Source organism: Mangifera indica, unplaced genomic scaffold (assembly GCF_011075055.1).
Source record: "Mangifera indica cultivar Alphonso unplaced genomic scaffold, CATAS_Mindica_2.1 Un_0064, whole genome shotgun sequence".
In the NCBI taxonomy this organism is placed as follows: Eukaryota; Viridiplantae; Streptophyta; class Magnoliopsida; order Sapindales; family Anacardiaceae; genus Mangifera; species Mangifera indica.
In genome coordinates this window covers 87,232-108,215 of record NW_025401156.1, presented here as the reverse complement: position 1 = coordinate 108,215, position 20,984 = coordinate 87,232, and the positions used below count along the sequence as shown (strand labels likewise).

The window sequence follows — 20,984 nt, the reverse complement described above, 5'->3', positions numbered from 1 at the left end:
AAATTGTCAGGGGTGTGTGACACATGGAGAGAGCAACACGTGGTGGGCAGGTGTTAAAAAATTAAAACAAATAGGGAACCTTGTAATTTTCTACTTTGAACAAGGGACACCCCTTCTACGGGGACATATTCGCAAAAAATTGAAGATTTATAGCAGAAGAAAGTGAGCCCCACAAAAGATTATATTTCATAAGGGTCCCACAAAGATTTCAAATTTTGTTCAGTGGGTCCCTGCCTATTTATTTCATGTTCCCTTCAAAATTATTACTTTACATTACAAGAAGAGCAAATTGCAAATGCTCAAAGGGAAAGAGCTTCAATCCATTCCATTCCATGGTCTTCTTCATCTTCTGTTTTTTCTCTGTTCTGTGCATGTCTGTCTGTGGTCCCTTTTTGGTAATTTTGCCTTTTTCATTCCTCTCAATTTTCATTATGGTGTTTCCTTGTGTCTGTTTAGACAAAAACAACAAGACCCATCTTTACCCCTGTGGTAATTTAGACAGAGCATATGGTGTCTCCTTGTGTCTGTTTGGCCAAAAACAAGAAGACCCATCTTTACCCTGTGGTAATTTAGACAGTGTGTATTATGTATCATATCATATATTAAAAATTTAATTTTTTATCATATATTTTAATATAATTTTAAAAAAATAATAATTAATATAAAATATTTTTAAAAAATTAAAATTATATTATATATCTTTATTATATGGGTATTTTATAAGAAAAGATACATTAATAAAATATATTATATTATATGATATATTTATTATATTATATTAATTTAATATAACTTATAATACGTATTATTTTTATACCATATTATATCATAAAATATTGATAATAATATATAAATTCTCAAAAAAAGAATTTAAATTTAAATTTTATTAATATTATATTAAAACAATATTTTTAACTTTAATTAGTATAATGATTATAAACCAATTATTAAATTTAAAATTTATTTAATTAATATAACTTATATAAGGGTTTAAAAAATTAAAAAAAAAAACAAGGCTACCTTTTTATTTTCAATTATTATTATTATTATTGGGAAATAAATAAATAAATAGTAAAAATAGTTAGGAAAAATAAACACAATGATGACTTAAATGGGGGAAAAAAAGATCTCCGGATTTTCCTTATTAATAAAACAAAATCCAATCAAAAGGACGCCATAAAGATAGAGAAATATGAGTGGTTGTACCAACAATGTATGCAGAATCTAGGAAGAGATTTTGGCAACTAAAAACACTTCCTTTATCTCTCATCGACCTCATAATAAGAACTCCAGTCTCTTCCTTCATCTTTCATAAATCATACCCACCAACGCACGCTATCTACCTTCTCCCTTTCACCTCTTGGTCTTTCTCTTTATATAAACATTCATAGTTTGAAGGCATAATTCATTTTATTTAATGGAGTTGAAATCAGAATCTGCAAAGGTTGAAGATACCCAGCAAGTTATACTACTTGAACAACAAAAGGAAGAAGAAGAAGATGATGATGAGAAACAGAAACAGCAATTACAACAAAGTTTTCATGTTTTGGCAGTTGATGATAGTGTCATTGACAGGAAGCTTTTAGAGAAGCTCCTTAAAGTTTCTTCCTATCAAGGTAATGATTTTTATTAATTTATTAACATGGGGATTGAGTTGTTTGATCATTAAAATTATTATTTTTTTAATTCTTATATGCATTTTGATGTTTTGTTCTTGTTGTTGTAGTGACTTGTGTGGATTCTGGAGATAAAGCTTTGGAATTTCTAGGTCTGATTGATAAACTAGACACTCCTACTGATTCTACTTCTTCATCTCCTCCGCAGTCATTACAGCAAGAGGTAAAATTAATCTCTTTACTCTCTTTTAGATTCTCACATGTGTTTAAAGAAAATAATAAGCTGTTGATCTCCAAAACAAACCAACTTACTCATATACCATTTGTTTTTTCCTCAACTTTTCCATTTCTGATATCCACTTAGGGGAATTAACTTTAATCTCTCTGTCAGTGAAATCCTCCTGAGGAGAGTGAAGTTTTGAGTTTAATATGAACTTGTGTCGGTTAGGATTAAGGCAAAAGTTGTTGTTAATTAGCTTAATGGATAATTGGTTTGCAATATTCAATGTAGAAATCAGTCCCTTCACGTTCTCATTCATTACTGACATATCGTTATCAAAGATGAAAAAGGAAGGCAAACGCAAAGGCAAAGTAGCCAGAAAGGCTTTTGATTTAGTATAATTAATTAGCCAATTAGAACCCATCTGTAGATATTAGCCTGCTTTTATACTTATAATATAATCAACAAATTTGTGAGCTTTGAAACATTAGTTTATCCAAAATCACAACAAATATTCATAAAGGGGCCACACAGATGGAGAAATTCAGCTTTTATATAGTTAAGGAGATCTGTCTTTCTGTCGACATTAACAACCTGGAAATGCAATCCCATTTTGCTTCTCAATTTCTGTGCCAATTCAATATTTTGCCTGTGGACCTCTGTGATTTCTTGCATGTTTTATGAACTGGTAGGTTTGTCCTTGACATTTTTGCCCAATAAATTCTAGGACAAGCCACATTAATGAGAATCAAGCCAAACAAAATTTTCCCCACCTACGGATATATGTTTGACGAATAACCCTATTTTCACAAACAATGAACACAAATTTATGTATAAATAATATCACATCACCATTTGATTGAGTGTTTTTGTATCTCTAATTTAAAATCACTAAATTATATGGTAATATGTCATTATTTGTGTTCAAATTTGTGCTCATATTTGTATTGTATGTTTTACATAAACTGTGTGCTAGTAATTCAGAGTGTCTGAAATTAATGTTTATGATCAAATATTGCAGGGATCCAAGGTGAACTTGATCATGACAGACTTCTGTATGCCGGGAATGAGTGGTTATGATTTACTCAAACGAGTCAAGGTGAAGTCCATGATCTTAATTTGAAGCTATGTTAGTTTAGAGATAGCTGATATTTTCTTTTCTTGGTTTCTATGCATAGAAAATTTGGTAAGATGCTTCTCTGATAAGCAATAATCGAGTTGATTATCTGACTGTTGCTTCAAAAAGACACTAAAAAGTTGGGTAGAGCACAGCATTTTACATACAAGTTTATTATTTCTTAAACTGAAAAATTCTAAGTTTTGCTTAAACTTTCAGGGATCCTCCTGGAAAGATGTACCGGTTGTGGTCATGTCATCAGAAAATGTACCTTCAAGAATCAGCATGTCAGTTCTTTATTAACTAATTCTTTTCAACTGTCTCCAAATCAAATTTATATCAACAAATTAACTAAAGTTTGTTTGAATTGTCAGGTGTCTGGAAGAAGGAGCAGAGGAGTTTCTGTTGAAGCCGCTTCAGTTATCAGACCTGGAGAAGCTTCAGCCCCATCTTTTAAAATCCCTAAATATGAAGAGCCAAACCTGTACAGAAAGGGAGGAGGAGTTGAGGGAGGACAACAACAGCAATAACAACAGCTCTAACAATTATATAAACAACAGTAATAGTTTTAGCAAGAGGAAGGCTTTGTCAGCTGAGCCCTCAGAGAGGAGGCCTAAAATGAAAGAATTGGCAGTAGTATAATTTTGATATTTTATTTTATTTTGATGGGAGATTGTGGTGTAATTAGTTTACAATAGAGAGTGCATTAATTTTCCTATATACATTGGTTATCTACTTGTTTAGTTGATTGATGACTGACAGGCTTTTCTATCAAACATATACATGAAATTACGAACCAAACCTGTCTTTCGGTTGACTGATTGAAAGGTAGATTATTTCAACTAAAAAACCTTAAATCATAATAATCTAGTTTGATTTTAATCATACTCCTTCAAGTCAAAATTAAAGATAATTTTAATTCAAATAAAAATAATTTAATGATTTAAAATCATGACTCAAAGTTGTGATTTTGATTTTTAACCCAAATTTTTGACTGACTGAAAAGGTAATGTTTTATTTAATAATAGATATAACGATATCATTTTAACAATTATTTCATATAATTTGAATCTGAGTCGAACCCTACATTTGAATCGAATTGAATCATTTACCTTACTTACAAGCTAGACAACCGAACTCTTTTTAACTTCAGCTCAGTTTCAAAGATGAGTTTAATCATATTACTTAAATCCGCTCAAATTTAAATTAAACAAATTTGAATTAAATTGAATCAAACCAAATCAAATCGAGTCTACTTTGGAATCCGAGCCAGCTTGGTTTAGTCCTATCCTTAGTAGAACAATTTTCTGGATATCAATGCCAACACAAAGCAGGAATAGGAGATTTCAAGCAACAAAATTTTCTAAGGTAAGAAAATCCCAAACCACTGGGCATTTAATTAAAGGTATCTCTCCTACATGTAATTTACTATCTTTTTCATTCAGCCAAACCCACTGTTACAACTACGCTATTCCAAAAAGTAAACACGCGATAAAACAGCCGAAAATGCCTCCCATTTATTCAAACAAAGTAAGGGGAAGGAAGGACATCAGGCGATTCTTTTCCTTGCTGCTGTTGTTGGGTATCACAGCCGCAAAGCACAATACAAAATGCACATGTCTCTTAACTCTACTGAGAAAAGCTGCATGTACCTTCTTTAAAGCTCATCTTTTGCAGATGATTCTGCTTTAACAGATTCTTGAGGAGCAGATTTATCCCTGTTCTTCTCAATGAATTGGATAATGTCTTCCTTGGTCCTATCCCCCTCATAAGCCACTACCTTTCCACTAGCTGACCTCAAGTACACCGTTGGGAAACCTTTAACATCAAAAGTGTCACTTGGGATATCATTTGCAGTTGCATCCTAGACAAACACGAGCATATCATGTCAAAAAGAATACTTTCAACTACAAATATATTTATGCTGAAGGCTGTGCGCAGCAGAGATGAACATATAGAAACATGAAGATAAGCAAAATAATGAAATATCAAATGGTAACAAGGTAAAATTGAATAGAGTCGAGTCGAATAAAATAATTTAATGCGCAAAAACTAGCTATTCATATATTGGACAAGGCATCATGTCCGTGTGCCAATCATTCTACTAGACCCAATTAGGTTGCTGCACATGTTTAGGACCAAAAAACCATTGCCCAAATTAGTGTCAAGCAGACAAGTTTCAGACATAAAACAATAAATTTGATTATTGATGTCATGGAGACTAAGGATCCACACCAGTGCAAGCAATAATCAATTAAATTAAATTTCTATCTGACGATCACACTGAAATACTAGTTGAAGCCATAGAGGGTCATCTTTAGAGGTAGAAAAGTTGAAAAAAGTCTTACAAATTTTGCGATAACAACGTCCGCATCATTTTTATAAGAGACGGCAACTTCATCCAAGATTGGAGCCAATTTTTTGCAGTGTCCACACCAAGGAGCATAAAACTCTAGCAGAACTGCGTAGAGCAAAATGTCAACATACATTACATTTCAAAATTCACTTGAGTAGTGAAATAAGACAAAGCATCAAAGAGCAGGAAATGGTAGTTATATTCACAATTATTAAGCAGATTCATCTATGCAAATTCGTTAATTACAAATTTCCATTTTTAACTGTAAAATTAGCTGTCCATTGATGTTTCAAATAAAAGAATTAAAAAGTAAATGCATGCCAGCAGTGATCACAGCCTAAAAAGAATAAGTAATGGTAATTGCTGAGGCTCTGTTTAATAAAAATAGATTTTGTAGCAAATATAATAAATTGACAAAAAACATTCCATGATTTCTTATAGAAACGTGACACAAATCCTAGAACGAAGAAGCATTTTTAGCACAACCACCCAACACAAACCACCAGAAAAGACACAGGATTTCAAGCACAGTAAGCAACACATAAAAAATCCATCAAGTGAGAAAAAATTTAAAAACACACCATTTTTTCCAGACTTGAAAACCATTTCCTGAATGCTTTCAGCAACAACCACCTTCACAGGCTCATTGTTCTCTTCAGGAATAGGCTCAGATTTTTTGTATGGTTGAATTTTCCCTCCCTGCAAGTAAAAACTTTCATAAAAAAGATGCTTTCTATGGAAGGACTTAGTAACACACACCTTCTACAATAGAACAAATAAAGTTATATTTAACAAATAAAATATTAACTTGGCAAAACATTATGAAATTCTCTATTCTCATTGAGGAAAAAGTGCAATGAATACAAGAAGCAGATATATCACCTTGTATTCCTTCATCCAAGATGCAATTTGATCAGCCTCCAAATTAGGCTTCAAATACTTCTGCCCATCAGTTGCCTGTACAATGATGAGAGGCACTTGGCTTTCTTTGAGTCCAAAGTACTGTTGTTCAATCAATAAGAAACAATTGAAATATCAGATAAATATATCAAATTTGAAACCATAAATAGAAACTAGCAGATCAATGCATACCAACCTGGAAAGCAGCTTTACTAGCATCAAGATCTCCCATCAGAAAACTGATGCCCTGTCCTTTGTATTGATCAGCAACTTCACGATATTTCGATTTGAAAGAATCAGCACCTTCACTGTTGAAGTTCATAAACAACATTGCCTATATTTGCAATTTTACAAAAAAAATTAGACAATGTTCCAGTAAGGGTTAGTTTGTTAAACAGAATCAGAAATTTTGCTGCCACAATATTCAATAATATTACAAACAAATTAAATTTAGTTAAAAATAAAAAAGGAACAAGGAAAACAGAAGATGAAAGATATAAGACATTTAGAGTATCTATATGAAAGGGTCAACATATCCCTTCCTAAACATATAAAGAACGTGACATTAAATTTATTTTTTTAGAGGAAGATGCAGAAAATGGCAATCCAAGACTGCTGCACTTACCTGTGACATAAAGGCCTATCCACAAAAAGAAGAAAAAATCTAAAAGCGGTTTTAGAGACTAAAGGTTGTGAGTTCACAAAGATCTTATTCTGTAACAAGAATTTGTTGCAACGAAACAGCAAAGAAATTACTATGCTCCCAAACTATAATCTAATCTCTGATGCCAGATATGGAGAGATCATTTTGAAGCCTCCTAGACCTTTTCTACTTCTGATTTCATTTACCCTATAACCAGCTATACCATGAACCCACATGGAAACTCGGCTTAGCTTTTCAGAATGATAATGTTATTACATGAGAAAAAAGCTACTCACTGCTAAACAAGGAGAATGGAGATAAGACGATTTCCATGCATAATTGTATAATTATAAAGTTCTAAAATAAATTGAAAAGGACAGTGTAATTTATATACTGGTGCACACCTTTGCATTAGGACTGTTAAAGAATTTCATAACAAAAGGGTGCAAGCTTGGGTCACTGCTAAACACAGTCACAAGGGGAATGCTAGCTTCTTCAACAAACTTCTCAAGAGTATCCACCTTAAAATCCTGGAAGCATGTAACTTCAGCAAGTTAGCTGCTTGAGCATAGCTTGACAGAACCATTTACAAAAGTTTACTATACCTTGGAGTCAACAAAGATTTCATCAAAAGGCTTGAACAACCTCACTACCGGGCCAGTCACAGATGAATCTCCATGTGGAAGGATTTTAGCGTTCAGTGTATGACCAAACTCATACTCTGATCTCAATTTCTCAGCAACAGCTGTGAAGTTGTCAAACTCCTCTCCAGATAAGTTCGGGAAAACCCCAACCTAAAAAACATGCATAAATGTTCAAACAAACCTTTGAATTTCCTCTAACTAAACAAATAAAACCAAAGTATTCATGTCAAACGCACAACAACTATCTTCTTCTCATCAATAAAACTACTAGCATCTTCTGCAGTCTTTATTTCAGTAGATGCAGGACCACTCTGTTTCTTTAAATAAGCAACAATACCCTCAGCATCACGGGGGCCTTTGTATTCTTGAATAGACTTCCCACCATCTCTCAAAATCTTAAGTGAGGGGAAACCCCTAATATCAAACTTAGTGGTAAGATCTTTGTTTGCTTCGTCATTAGCATCAACTTTGGCAAGAACAATTGGGGGGTCAAGAGTACTCAAAATAGATGCAGCTTTCTCATACTACAAATAACAATAGACACTTTGTTAATTTGTTATCAGCAAATTGAACAAGCATTATAAATATCATATAAAACAAGGGTAGATAAGTACCTCTGGAGCAAGATTTTTGCAGTGGACACACCTGAAAAATGATAGAGTCAACAAGTAACAAAATATATGGAAACTCAAATTCCAATAATAAAACGATTTTACTAGAACTTAATCAGCAACATGCAATTGATAAATATTACGATTTCAGGTTGAAGTTGGCTCAGAGAAACTACAGAATTGTCCAAAAAAAAGAGAGAGAGAGAGAGACATGCATTCAACAAAAACAAAATTAAAAAATTAATAACTAATTAGTAAAATAATATAAAAACCAGCCGAATTAAAAATTAAAATAAACAAATTAAGATAACAAAGAATGTATAGCCTGCAACTCTAGATTAATCAAACATTAGAAAAATTCCTTAAGCCATAGAATGAAATTAAAATCTCGTGAAAAACAAATCAACAAAAAGAGGAGCTAAATTTAAAATCTGCAGAGGACCAAACACAGTTAACTAGATATGTAGAAGTTAAAAAAAAAAATCAAAGGAAGTGAAGATTATACCAAGGCGCGTAAAATTCAACGACGATGAACTTGTGTTTACTAACAGTGTCATCAAAGTTGGAGTGATCCAAAGTGACGACGAACTCCTTGGATTCGGTGCTCTTGCTCTCTTCAGCAAAGACCGCCGTGAGGAAACAGGCGATCAGCATCACTAGAGGAAATATCAGCGATTTGATCGCCATGATCACAGCTCTCTTTCTGAAAAAATATCTTCTGATACTCTTTCTTAAACTTTTAATCAGAAATTGGAGGATTTTGTGGCGGTGTGAGTCAGAAAGAGAACGCGACAAACATGGTACTGGCACGTGACTCAGTGGAAGATGTTCACGTGAGTGAACAACCAGAGTCGCGCTTAAAATACCTATTCGAGCCGCATGTTGATGAAAATCTACGTGGAGGATTTTGATTGGGGAATTGTCGTAATAGCAAGTGTTGGAACGTGGAATAAATAAAGTTTTACTTATTAAGGGGGCTTGCTTTAATATTTAAAAATTATCTTGCGAATTTATTTTTTATTTTTTTTGTTTAATTTATCAATAATAAAATATTATAATAATATTTTATTATTAATACTGACATAACAGATAATATAAGTGATAATCTGATTATCATATTCACTTTAACTATTTAAATGTTATTAAGATAATTTTAATTTTATTATAATTATATTATAATTTATTATTATTTTAGATAAAAATAAATTTATTTTTAATTAATATGATAAAAAATATAAAAAATATTTAAAAATAATTATATTTAAAGACATTTAAGTAAAATAATTTATTAATTATTTTTAATTAAATATAATAATTATTTATACTCATCAAATTTTATTAAATATAATAATAATTTATAATTAATAAAATAATTTTTTTATTTTAATAATAAAATAATTTTTTTATTTTAATAATAAAATATTATCTAAACCAAACCACATAACTAAAATGGTCAGTCGTAACTTGCAACAATCAATCTTAAATTTAATTCGGCTGAAAGACTTACTCTTGCCCAGGATAAAACTATCACATTTTCCTAGAAATCTTACAGTTTTCCTTTAATCCAAAATTTAAAAATAACGAATACCTTTTTAAGTTTATTTTTTTTCTCTCCAAAGACAATTTATTATCTTTTCGATCGTTTATTATGCTCTCTCTCGTCTTATCTCTTTTTACCAGTCTCTCTCTCTCTATTCTTTTCAGTTATCTTCAACCGAGACAAAAACGATGTCTTTATTTGAAACAAAAATAATTTTATCTTCATCTCGATCGAAAACTACTGAAAAGAAAAGAAAGAGAGACCAAAAAGAGAATGATCGGCGATTGACCGTCAAAGATAGCTAATCAATGCAAGAGGGAAGTGAAAAAGCCCGAAAGAGTATTTGTCACTTTTCAAACTTTGAATTGGAGAATAAATTATGAATTTTTTAAATCGAGGAAGAAAATTGTAATAAAATCTTAGTTTTCAAAATTTTTTAATAAATAACAATTTTACCCCAATCTCAACTAAAATTATTAATAAAAAATATTTATATGTAAGTGTTTAGATTTTTGAAAATTAAGGGTATGGGTTTGAGTTTTCACCATACCTTGGGTGACGTTAAGTCTTTTGGCCTTTCATTTTTAGTTAACAGTTTAAATACTTTGCCATTATTATTATTATGTTTTAGCTAAAAAACTATTTCCCACCCAAGTTTCAATGAAAAAATAAATATGTATCTATGACAAATAAAAAATTTAAATACTTACCCAAGTTTTAGTTTGTTGTCATGTATCTAAGAATTTTCTATTAAGATTAAGAAGTAAAATCATTATTTTATCAGTAATATTAAAATAATTAAAATTATATCTCATTTCCCTCTTCGTTTGAAAAACTAACAATTTTCTTTAGGATTAAATTTTGAAAAATTTACTTTTCTCTCTAAGATATTAAACTTGAAATCCAACCACTTCCACTTGCAAACAACAACCCTCTCATGATAAAGGCATCGTCATTTTCCAACAAAGTTTGGGGTGAAGTTGTCAACAATCGCCGATAGGCAGAGAGGTAAAGAAAAAAATTTAGAGATTTGGAAGAGAGTCATTTTTTAAAGTTAAGGTCCATGGTAAAATATTAATTTTCAAAATAGAGTAGAAAAATGAGATAAAATTATATAATTTTTAATGTTATTATTAAATAATGGTTTTACTCTTATATTTAATGATAATTTTAATAAAAATTTAAAGATCGAAAGATATTTAAAATTTTCATTTACCATAAATATGTTTTTAATATTAGACTAAAATTTGAGTAGAAAATAATTATTTTTTTAAGAACAGGAATGCTTTGCTATTGCCTAACGTTACAAATGAAACCTCATAATTGACATAATTTATTAGAGTAAATTACGTTCTTCTGCCCAAGGTTTTATTTAAAAGTATTTTTCAATTATTAAAAGGTATAAATAAAATTTGGTTGAAAACACAAATTAACAATTTAAAGGCAAAAAGTGATTTTACCATTTTGTAAAATATGAAAAATTGAAAAAGCTTTTTCTGCATACCAAAGTAAGAACTAAACATGATGGTTCAGCGTTTTAATAGGTTTAAAAACTTGAATTTTACACCTGTAAAACCCTAGCAACACCATTTCCAGTTATCAAGCCACAAGCCAAGGCTGCCAAGAAAGGAAAGGTCATGTAATGAAGAATATTATGAGAGTTAAAGTTCACTAGTTGGTTGACCGATTGGGTATGGCCGATTGAACAATCAATTTTTAAAAACAAATTAATTAACCAATCAATTTTTTAAAAATAAATTGGTTAATTAAATGTTTAATCAATCAACCTTTCTACCGTCAAAGTCATCAAAAATTTTCATATTTTCATCTCATATTTTAGTCTTAATTTGGTGAATGAATGAATTTTATAACTTAATTGAGTGAATTTATGCTTGATTAACTCTTAACTAGAGAAATACAAAGCCTAATGATAATTTAACTAATATCCCAAAAAGAGAAATAAAATAGTTTCACATAATTTAGATATTTAAAAGATTTTTTTTTTTGAGTTGATTTGGATTATTTGGTAATTTTTTAAAAAATAAATAGTAAAGATAAAATGATGGCTTCCCTTTTTAACACATTTTATAAAAAAACAAAAAAAAATCTTACCAATGTTTGATTTTGTGAGAGAAAAATTATTTTTAAGCCAAACCTTGGGAAAATCTACTTTGCACATATTATTACTATTATCATCGAGACAGAACAATATTTCCCACTAAATTACGTCAAAACAGCAAGATTTTTTACTTTAAAGTTGAAAAAAAAAAAAAAGGGACAAATTGGCACATTCTATTACATTTTTAAGGCAAAAACCAGAAAAAGATTAAAATATTTTTATGACTTTGTAATAACTATTAAAGTTAAATAACACTTGACTTAAAAAAAACTTATATTTTATAGTTAATAATTATATAAAAATTTTAAAATAGTTCACCGGTGCGGTGGCTTTCATCATCTGGCAAACTAATCAGTTTTGATTCCAATTGAATTGCACCATGTTGGCGGGAGTTGGTTTGGAATCACGGAATCTTAAGCCAACCAGCATTGTCCACTCACCTACTCAAAATACCATCCACTGCCGCTAAAATCAACCTATCTAACCATCATTAATCAGCACATCCCACTTCTCCAGCCACACCCACCTTCTCAATCAGGTCTTATCCATTAAAATTTTCATTCGACCACACAACTAAATCATCGAAATTTGATTTTGAAACTCAAGCTTCTTCAGCGCCCAAGCTATAATTTCCTATGTTTTGGTTGGCAAAGGACTCATAGGTATTAAGTCTTCTTTTCTCTTCCATCACGCAAGAAAAAAAAATGGAAAATTCAAGACATTATCAACCTATCTCCAAGAACAAAACATTAATATTATGCGTATCTACTTTCAATATACAAATAAATATATATTTATGTGTATTATCACGTGATTAGATATTATTTTATCTTTAATTTATAATCACCCAATCACATGATGACACACATCAAGTATATGCTCATTTATATACTCAAAGTGAGTAGACATAATTTTATTGAATGTGAATACATAGCAACTTTACTGCTGACAAAATTCAATACTCCTTCAAAAGCAAGATAAAACTTCTGACGAGAAAAACAAAGAAAATAACTTACAGAACTACAAACATGATGTGCCTGCAAAATGCTTTTGCTTCACTTTCACATACTTTCAGTTGAGGCAAAAGAAATTTCCTGTAAAAAGCAGGGCAGGCAGAAATAGCTTTCATTCATTATCACATTGATTAATAAAATATCCTAAGTTTCAACACTAAACATCTACCCTCGACTATGATACTCCCAAACATTCCGACAACAACCAACCAGTCTACCCGCGACCAACCAACCAATAAATGAATTTCTGTACAAAATTCCTACCTATCTAATTAAAGGGGCTATAACATTACCAAAATTTTGAAACATGCAATTTCAACTTTTGACCTCCGCAAAGAATGCACCGTCTGAGCTTCTTTCCAGCAGATCTGCAACTCTACATTCTCTAGATGATTCTACAACCCCCTTTTTTCACATCTTCTATTAGTAACTCTTTGTAATGCCTAATATTCACTTCCTATAGATTTTTTTTTCCGCAGCCAATCTAACATTATACACAAGTGATCTCACTGCAACTGTACATATTCTGGCAGAATTTTTCCCCAAAATAAGCCAACTCGGTCAGATTGAAGCCAAAATATTAATATAAGCATTCCCTATGAGTTTCCAGAATGGTGGTCAAGTCGGACTTCCTCGTGAACTTTCAGTGCCTCTGCAGTGAACTTATGTAATGCCTCAAAAATAGGGGCAAAACCTGACTGTAAACTACTTGAAGCTGCATTGTGAACTAGTTTAATGGCTTCCTTATGCCTGGCTCTCTCTTCTTCCAGTTTCTTCTTCATTGAATCCAAATCCACCTGCAGATCATCAAGAGGTGAAACTCCACTTCCAGAGACCTTGGACACTGCTGTTTTATCAGACAGTGCATCTTGATCATGTTCTAATTTTCCCTTCTCCATGCGTAAGGTCCTAAGCTGTTTCTCAAAATCCTTTGAGGTATATTCTGCTTTGATCCTTTGTCGTTGCTCCTCATCTTGCCTTTCCCATAGCTGATGTAAAGTTGAAGCAAATCCACTCATAGCACCTGCCACCTCCTCCTCAGAAATTCTATCCATCGCTTGGTACCAATCATTGCAAATTACAAAAATAGGAGGAGCTCCAATCCGACTAGGAGAGAAAGGAGCTTGTCCATCAGGGGTTTCTTCAGGTTCATAAAGAAGGCACCTTAAAAGCCACCCATTTAAGGACTCAACATAGGACTTTTGGGACCTAACCCAATTATTAAACTGGGAACACCAATTCATAAGCTCCATCTCAAGATCAAGTGTAGCTTTTAGACCAGAATCTCTTCGGAAGCCTGTGTTTGCTTTAAGAGAGTGAACTTTGCTTTCCATGATAGCTTGGAACTGTTTCTGGTGGCATTTTAGCATGGACCTCCACATTCTTATTAATCTGCAAATAGAGAGGTTACTTTTATCAGATTAACAAATAAAACCCAGAAAATCAGCAAATAAAATGATAGAGAAATACAAATATTTTAAATTAAAAAGCAGTTGTTCCCAACAGAACTGAATAGCACCAAAAGTTTCAGTATAAAAACTAAGAAAAATTATGATGGTTGCACTACTTGTAAACATTATATATACAATAATCAGTTGATCCTTCAGCAGTTTAATAATCGTTTCAAAGAATACTGTGCATGGAAATGAACTCCCAGCTATTTCCAGCTAATGTGAGAAAAGACAAATAATAGAATGGCAATCTATGTTGCCATATGAGGAAAAAAAAATTAAGGATGTTCAAAGATCAGTAGACAGAAAGTAAAACTAGCAATTTTATATTCATAATCTTGAACCACACATATAAACGACATTAGATATGATGATATTTTATATCATGATAAACACCCTAATACACTGATATGGGCAAAGAAATAAAGGGCTGTACCACTTGCAATATCTTCATGTCTGAAGTAAGCAATTACACTAAAGCATATACCATAATGTGGAAAAACAAATGAGATTTCACCTTGCTGATGTGAAGCCATGTAGCAGTAGTTATATAATAACAAAAACAATAAAATCCAACATTATTAGTTAAGTATCAACACTCTCCAGCCCATCAATAAAGAACAAAAGCCTAAACCCATTCAGTGATCAAAACCCCAACCAAAAACCTATCATTTGTCAGAAAGCTCCAGTTTTACATATAAGAAGTTAACTTAGACATGGGACATTTTATAAGACCTATTTAATCAGGAAAAAGTCATAATCCAACAAATAGTCTATAGTTAAAAACTTGAATGTCAAAGCGAAAAATTCTAAGGTACACCAGATTTAAAATATCATCTTAACTTTAAGAATATGTTATCTTTTTGGCCTCCATTCATAGACAAAATTCAGTGTCAAACAAAATCTCGCAACCTAAACCATAATACACAGATATAGAGTTTCACTAAAAACATGGCCGAACAAACAAATGTAAAACACAAGTGACATTCCTATCCCTAGCCACAAGTCCCTACCACCATCTATTTCATCCTAAAGAAACACAAGTGACATTCCTATCCCTAGCCACAAATAATAAGATATTCTATATGTTATAGACATTTAATTATAAAGCAACAGAAACTTAAATTAAACAACTCAAAGAATAAAATCAATTTATACCCATGAATTAGTTCAGTGAGTTGTGGCCGCAATTCTTCATCCCTCAACTTATGTATCCTGCTTGATATTGAATCAACTGCCCTGATACAAACATTAATTTTAGTAAGCAACTTTCTTATAGAATCCTGTGTAGCATCAATCTTGCTGGACTCTGCTCCTCGGTCATCTAACATTCTTAGTCTCCTGCACTGCTTTTCATATGTAACTCTTAACTTTTCTTCATCCTAAAATCAGCAGAAATAACCATAAATGTTAAACCGAATTCCATAGCCACTAGATATCAAACAACTTGAATGCAAACAATTAAAAAAATAATAGAGTAAAGACAATGATAATTAACATCCAAATCACAACTGCTATACACAACAGTATTGTATTATGATTTACAAAGCATAAAGACTTTTTAGAATCAGAATTTTACACGGAACAAATTTCACATGACAGAATAGGAATCTGAAAACCCACAAATCTGAAGCCTAACAGCAAGGAAAAAGTGAATCAGCCAGCCATCAAGACTAAACCAAAGCCTGAACAATGATTTAACCCAAAAAAGAGGCTAGGCATGATCATAGACATGAGGAACAGAAAAAAATATATATATATGTATCAACCACAATTTTCAGTTTCACAATTATTCAATGTTCCAAATGTGGAACTATTTTGGATGGCAGCTTCAAGCATGATAATGCAGTAAAAAGAACTCTAAAAGGTTCATTAAGAAAACAATCATCAAAACAGTAAGAAATATTGAAAAATATATGCTCCCCCACCTTAACTTCCTTGTATAATTTCTTCTCCCAGGCATAAAGTTTCTCCAAAGTTGAAGAAAGGTTAGCAGATTTTATGTCAAAGTCTTTCCTGGGATCCCCACAGTATGCTTTTGCCATCTTCATTGTCCTAGAAGATAACCGTGCAGACCCCCTGGGTGGAGGATGTGAAGATAACATGAATGGTGCAACCAGGTACATGATCCTGGAGAAGATAACTTCACATGGGTATGTAAGTTAGTAGAGAATCATGGTAAAAGCTAGTGTATATCAAATTTAATGTTAATCAACAATAAAAATGATCAAGCTACATGTGATAGATTGGCAAAGGGGATTTTTTTTCTAATATAAAGAAACAGATAAAAGCGAAATAGCATCTTAAAGGCTCAATTTGTAAGCTTCCATGTTTTAAATTGTGGCATAGTCAGCTGTGTAATATTATCAATTTCCTGGAACTAACTGGACAAACCCACACCAGGTGACATCTTTCTGGTTACAGCCAACACCAAGCATATGAATATCATCCTGTTAGCAACTCAAATAGAGATTCATTTTACCAAGAAAATGTGCGATTTTTTTTCCAAAAGTTGTTCCACAATAATATCCCCTCACAACTCAATCACTTATTTTTGGTCCCCAACGCTATCAAATTCACAGTTAAGGTAACGCATCTAGGGGGAGCAGGAGGTATATCATAAAAAGCTGTGTCTAAAACAACATGATGAAACTGCAGGCAAACATCAGAGTGAAATACAAAAAAGCTACATATATAATTGGAAATGCTGAGCTATGAAAGATGTAAAACTAATGAAGGAAAGAAAATCGAGCTATTCAAGGCAGATGGACGCAAAACAGTATCACAAAACAAGACAGCAGTATGCCCCTCTTTCTTTGTTTGGATCAAATTGATTGTCAATTTCGTGGGCAGCTTTCATAAGAGAAATTTTTTTTTAGTGTTTTGGAAGACTGAAAAATAGTGGCTTTACCAAAAAAGTAGTCCTGAGGAATCACAAACCAGATCTTGCAAGAGTAAACCACATATGTGACTCGACCAAGCTGGGTCAACTAATATGATGCAGTCGACTAGAAATTCACTGAATAACTTCTCAGCAACAAACAATTGCTGCGACTTGCATAATCACACAAATGATAAGCCCATATTATAAATATTAACTGAAAAGGTGATAGAGAGCATTCAGAATGCACAAAAATACATCCCAACCGCAGAAATGGAACTGGAAAGTAATCACATTCACAGAAATCTGTAATCAAATAAACACACAAGGCTTAGAATCATACCTTTCAGTAGTGGACTGGTTCTACGCTGATAAGGCAACTTTCCGACCTCAAGCAACATTGCAACCTCTTTTCCATGACTTGAAGCAATCTCAAACTCATCCCTGATTTCCTTTACCACCTCCTGAAGTTCCCTTGTTCCATGAACTGACAATGGAGTTAAACTACTGAGCTTTGAAGATTCAATATCAACAGTAGAAATTGGTGAGTCCTCAACCTCAAAAGTCACCCCCTTTTTTCTCATATGTCCCTCTTCAGAACCCTTTGAAACAATACTTTCAATACTACTACCACTATTGTTCTTAACCTCTTTAGGCTCTGCTTTCTCAATAATCGGTGACTCATTACTAATGTTTTGCACAGGGACTGACCTAGAAGTTCCCTCTCCAAAGTTCACATTCTTGTGTTTATTATTACTACCACTTTTCACGTTTACATTCATTTCCTCGTTTATTATATTTTTCTTTTTTTCATTTTTATAAACTTCTGGCTGTGTCTCATCTTCCAAAGGTGGTATACCTTCTCTCTCCCTCACCACAGTCGAATCTGGACTACTCGCATTGGACCCGTACCCGTATCCAAATGAACCCGGGTACATACCATAATTGTTACTATTATCATAAGCGTCGAACACATTCAGATAATCCCACGTGGACACCCTGGGCGGCGAGGGAGGTGGCTGCGGCTTAGCTGGTGGACTCGTCTGCTGATCATTTGCTGGAGGTGAACCCATTGAGAACCCGAAAAACCCACCATTCTGATACATAGGCGGATAACCCGGCCCACCGTAGCCATATCCATAGCTGGACCCAGTATAATGTCGCTCGGGCTCCTCGTATACAACAGACTTCGCCGGTGTAGCAGATTTTTTCATATAATACATGTTGTAGTTCCGATTTGGAGGGTATGCCCAATCTTGTTGATTTGGAGGGTATTCCCAGTTCTGTTGATTTGGAGGATAAGCAAAGTTTTGTTCGGTTGGAGGGTATGAAAAGTCTTGTTGATTTGGAGGATAAGCAAAGTTTTGTTCGGTTGGAGGGTAAGAAAAGTCTTCTTGATTTGGAGGGTAAGCAAAGTTTTGCTGCGCATAATAATACGGATAATTGAAACCATTGTACGAAGAAGAAGATGGCTCATCTTGTTCATGGTGATGTTCATGTTCATGTCCACCTTCTTCGTCGCTCTCCTTTATATGGATATGACCTGAATCCGAGTCCGTATCTAAATCCGATCCGGAAGACAAATGCAAATGCGAATCTTCATGTATTTCCTCCTCTTTCAATCTATCATCAGCCGAATGAGAAATCGAGGTGGAGGAAGACGAGTTCCGGATTTTCCTTTGCTTGGACGAGGATTTGCCTTCGTCGGACGGCAAGGTGAGAACCGGAGAGTCTGGGGAAGATCCAGAACCTCCAGTCACAAGCTCTTCCTCCACGAACTTTCGAAACGCGTCACCAACTTCCTTTAGCGAACAGAAATACGACAAGTGTGAAGCAGCGAATGCGTAGCGGTGTTCGGACGCTTCTTTAAGAAGCTGCTTCCGTTCTCGGCAGAGCGTCACAAGCGGTAAGTCATCGATTTTGGATCCTGCACACCCCATATCCAAGAAGCAGAAGAAGAAGGAGGAATTTGCATAAAGAAGTCGCGTGATGGGGAAGTGATGATGATGATAAGCCGAAGAAGAACACCACTCATGATGCCTGTTCTTCGTAGAAAGGACGACCAGGAGAAAGCATTTAGGAGGGGCAAGTCAGTAAATAACAGTAGATCCAAGGCTAATTTCAATTTATCTCTTCACCACAGAACAACTTCATCATCAAAACCTAAATAAAGCAAAACCCTACGAAACAGAGAGAAATAATAACGGAAAAAAAAAAAAAAAGAAAAGAAAAAGAGATGAATCTGACCGTCGAATTGGATGAAAGAGAAACACAACCGTCCATACAATTGAAAATTGAAACTGAGATACGCTTCCGGAGAGAGCTTTTTGTATTCTTGTTGTAATAAAGGCTTTGTTTTTTATTATATTGATGTTACCTGGAGATTTGAAAAGTGGTGGGGATTTGTAATGAAAAGAAATTTATTAATGAGAGAGAAGAAGAAGAAGAGGGAAATTAGACTTGTCAGCCTTCTTCAGCGAAAAAGAGACCGTTTCAGAAATTGCAGCAGGAAGAAGCAGGTTCGTGGAACCCGCCATCTGGCTACCAGTTTTAATTTTGCTTTTGTGTTTTTTTCTCCCTAATTGCCCTTGGTGGCCTGTGCTTGGTTTGTTTTTGTTCATTTAACGAATTAGAGAAAAGTAAACACTTTTTCAGTCATCCAAAATTTTACGTAGTTAAAAGGAAATTTCCAGGGTGGGAGAGAAAAATAGTAATTTTGACTTAATTGGAAATTAAATTATTAATTACAGGTTTTATTTGTTTAAATTGAGCTATTCAACCTCAATGGAGATTTTTCGTTAAAAAATTTGAATTATGTGAATAAATAATTAAAATTAATAAAAAAAGAGAAAATATGCATAATCTAATCCCGACATCCCAATCTCAATAACCTATAATTGCATTGTTATATCTTCTCATATCTCACAACCATCTCGAAATATTATGTTGTGCAATCCAATCCAACTTTCCTATAACAATCCACGCCATCGCTCGACCATTTCGTTTCGTATCTACTTTTCCTTTTTTTTGGTTTAATGGCTTATGGCTTTTGTGACTATAATAATAGTTTATTTTGGTATTGTGTTGGATTTATTATTTACTCAGCGTTGGTTTCACAAGTACCAACTTCTAGTAGGGTGGGTGTTTCTTTATTTTTTACATGGTGAGCCATTGGTGGTTTGCAGTCGCATGATCAACCATCATGTGATGTTTATCTTTTCTTTATTCTCGTCTTTTTGTTCATGATAGACATCACAGAGAATGTCCGACAACATTACACTGCTTATAAGGGTGGCCATTATGGTGGTGCATGCTTCATTAGGGAAGAAAAATGATTTGTTATTGGATAAAAAAGTTAGAGATATGCTACGTATACCCATTTTTTATACACAATTCATATATACAATGATGTGTCATCATGTAATTAGGTGATTATAAAACATGTGTCATCATATGATAAAGAAATATTCAGTCACATGATAACACCTTATCTGTGTACATAAATTATGTATCAAAAATAGATACACATAGTTTTATTGAAAAAGTTATTAGGTTAATGACCGATAACTTCGATTGGGTCTTCTTCTTCTTAATATTTGTAAATTGTTTAGTGCAAAGTAACTTCTTAACAAGACCATTAATGAGAATGACAATTTTTTTTTTTTTTTTGGCGATAGAAATTGACTGATACTAATTGTTTATTAACATTTTTACTTTAAAATTTAGCAAAATTAATGAAATCAATGAAGCTAGATTAGATATCATGGTGCATATTCAAGTTAAAATAGTAATTTTACAAAAAAAATAAAGGGTATATAGCCAGGCACTTCCTTGTTTCCATTGGAAATGAGTTTTAAGGATAAAATTGGTAAA

At 32.9% G+C, this 20,984-nt stretch overlaps 3 protein-coding genes across 6 annotated transcripts; 1 reads left to right on the top strand and 2 right to left on the bottom strand.

Annotated features, from left to right (window-relative positions):
* The first annotated feature begins 1,167 nt into the window (after positions 1 to 1,167).
* On the top strand, positions 1,168 to 3,754 carry LOC123207166 (two-component response regulator ORR9-like). Its single transcript, XM_044624451.1, has 5 exons — positions 1,168 to 1,616; positions 1,727 to 1,839; positions 2,858 to 2,935; positions 3,173 to 3,240; positions 3,328 to 3,754. The coding sequence occupies exons 1-5, from the start codon at positions 1,418 to 1,420 to the stop codon at positions 3,593 to 3,595; spliced, it is 726 nt and encodes a 241-aa protein (XP_044480386.1). The 5' UTR covers positions 1,168 to 1,417; the 3' UTR covers positions 3,596 to 3,754.
* Positions 3,226 to 8,913, bottom strand: LOC123207165 (protein disulfide-isomerase-like). The gene is made up of 11 exons (XM_044624450.1): positions 8,613 to 8,913; positions 8,111 to 8,141; positions 7,733 to 8,020; positions 7,458 to 7,646; positions 7,257 to 7,382; positions 6,406 to 6,543; positions 6,192 to 6,311; positions 5,891 to 6,008; positions 5,302 to 5,414; positions 4,606 to 4,817; positions 3,226 to 3,435 (listed from the first exon to the last, which is right to left on the bottom strand). Exons 1-10 carry the CDS (start codon positions 8,792 to 8,794, stop codon positions 4,611 to 4,613), a joined length of 1,512 nt encoding a protein of 503 aa, XP_044480385.1. The 5' UTR covers positions 8,795 to 8,913; the 3' UTR covers positions 3,226 to 3,435; positions 4,606 to 4,610.
* A 3,587-nt stretch (positions 8,914 to 12,500) lies between these two features.
* On the bottom strand, positions 12,501 to 19,713 carry LOC123207164 (nitrate regulatory gene2 protein-like). 4 transcript variants are annotated; one of them, XR_006500227.1, is made up of 5 exons: positions 17,455 to 19,713; positions 16,159 to 16,373; positions 15,389 to 15,612; positions 13,073 to 14,171; positions 12,501 to 12,860 (listed from the first exon to the last, which is right to left on the bottom strand). XR_006500227.1 is itself a non-coding variant. In XM_044624449.1 (5 exons), exons 2-5 carry the CDS (start codon positions 19,049 to 19,051, stop codon positions 13,376 to 13,378), a joined length of 2,832 nt encoding a protein of 943 aa, XP_044480384.1. In that variant the 5' UTR covers positions 19,052 to 19,274; positions 19,359 to 19,713; the 3' UTR covers positions 12,857 to 13,375. The 4 variants fall into 4 exon arrangements, 3 of the variants coding, with proteins under 3 accessions (XP_044480384.1, XP_044480383.1, XP_044480382.1); XM_044624449.1 differs by having other exon boundaries at positions 12,857 to 14,171; positions 17,455 to 19,274; positions 19,359 to 19,713; XM_044624448.1 differs by having other exon boundaries at positions 12,857 to 14,171; positions 17,455 to 19,151; positions 19,359 to 19,713.
* Between the last annotated feature and the right edge of the window lie 1,271 nt (positions 19,714 to 20,984).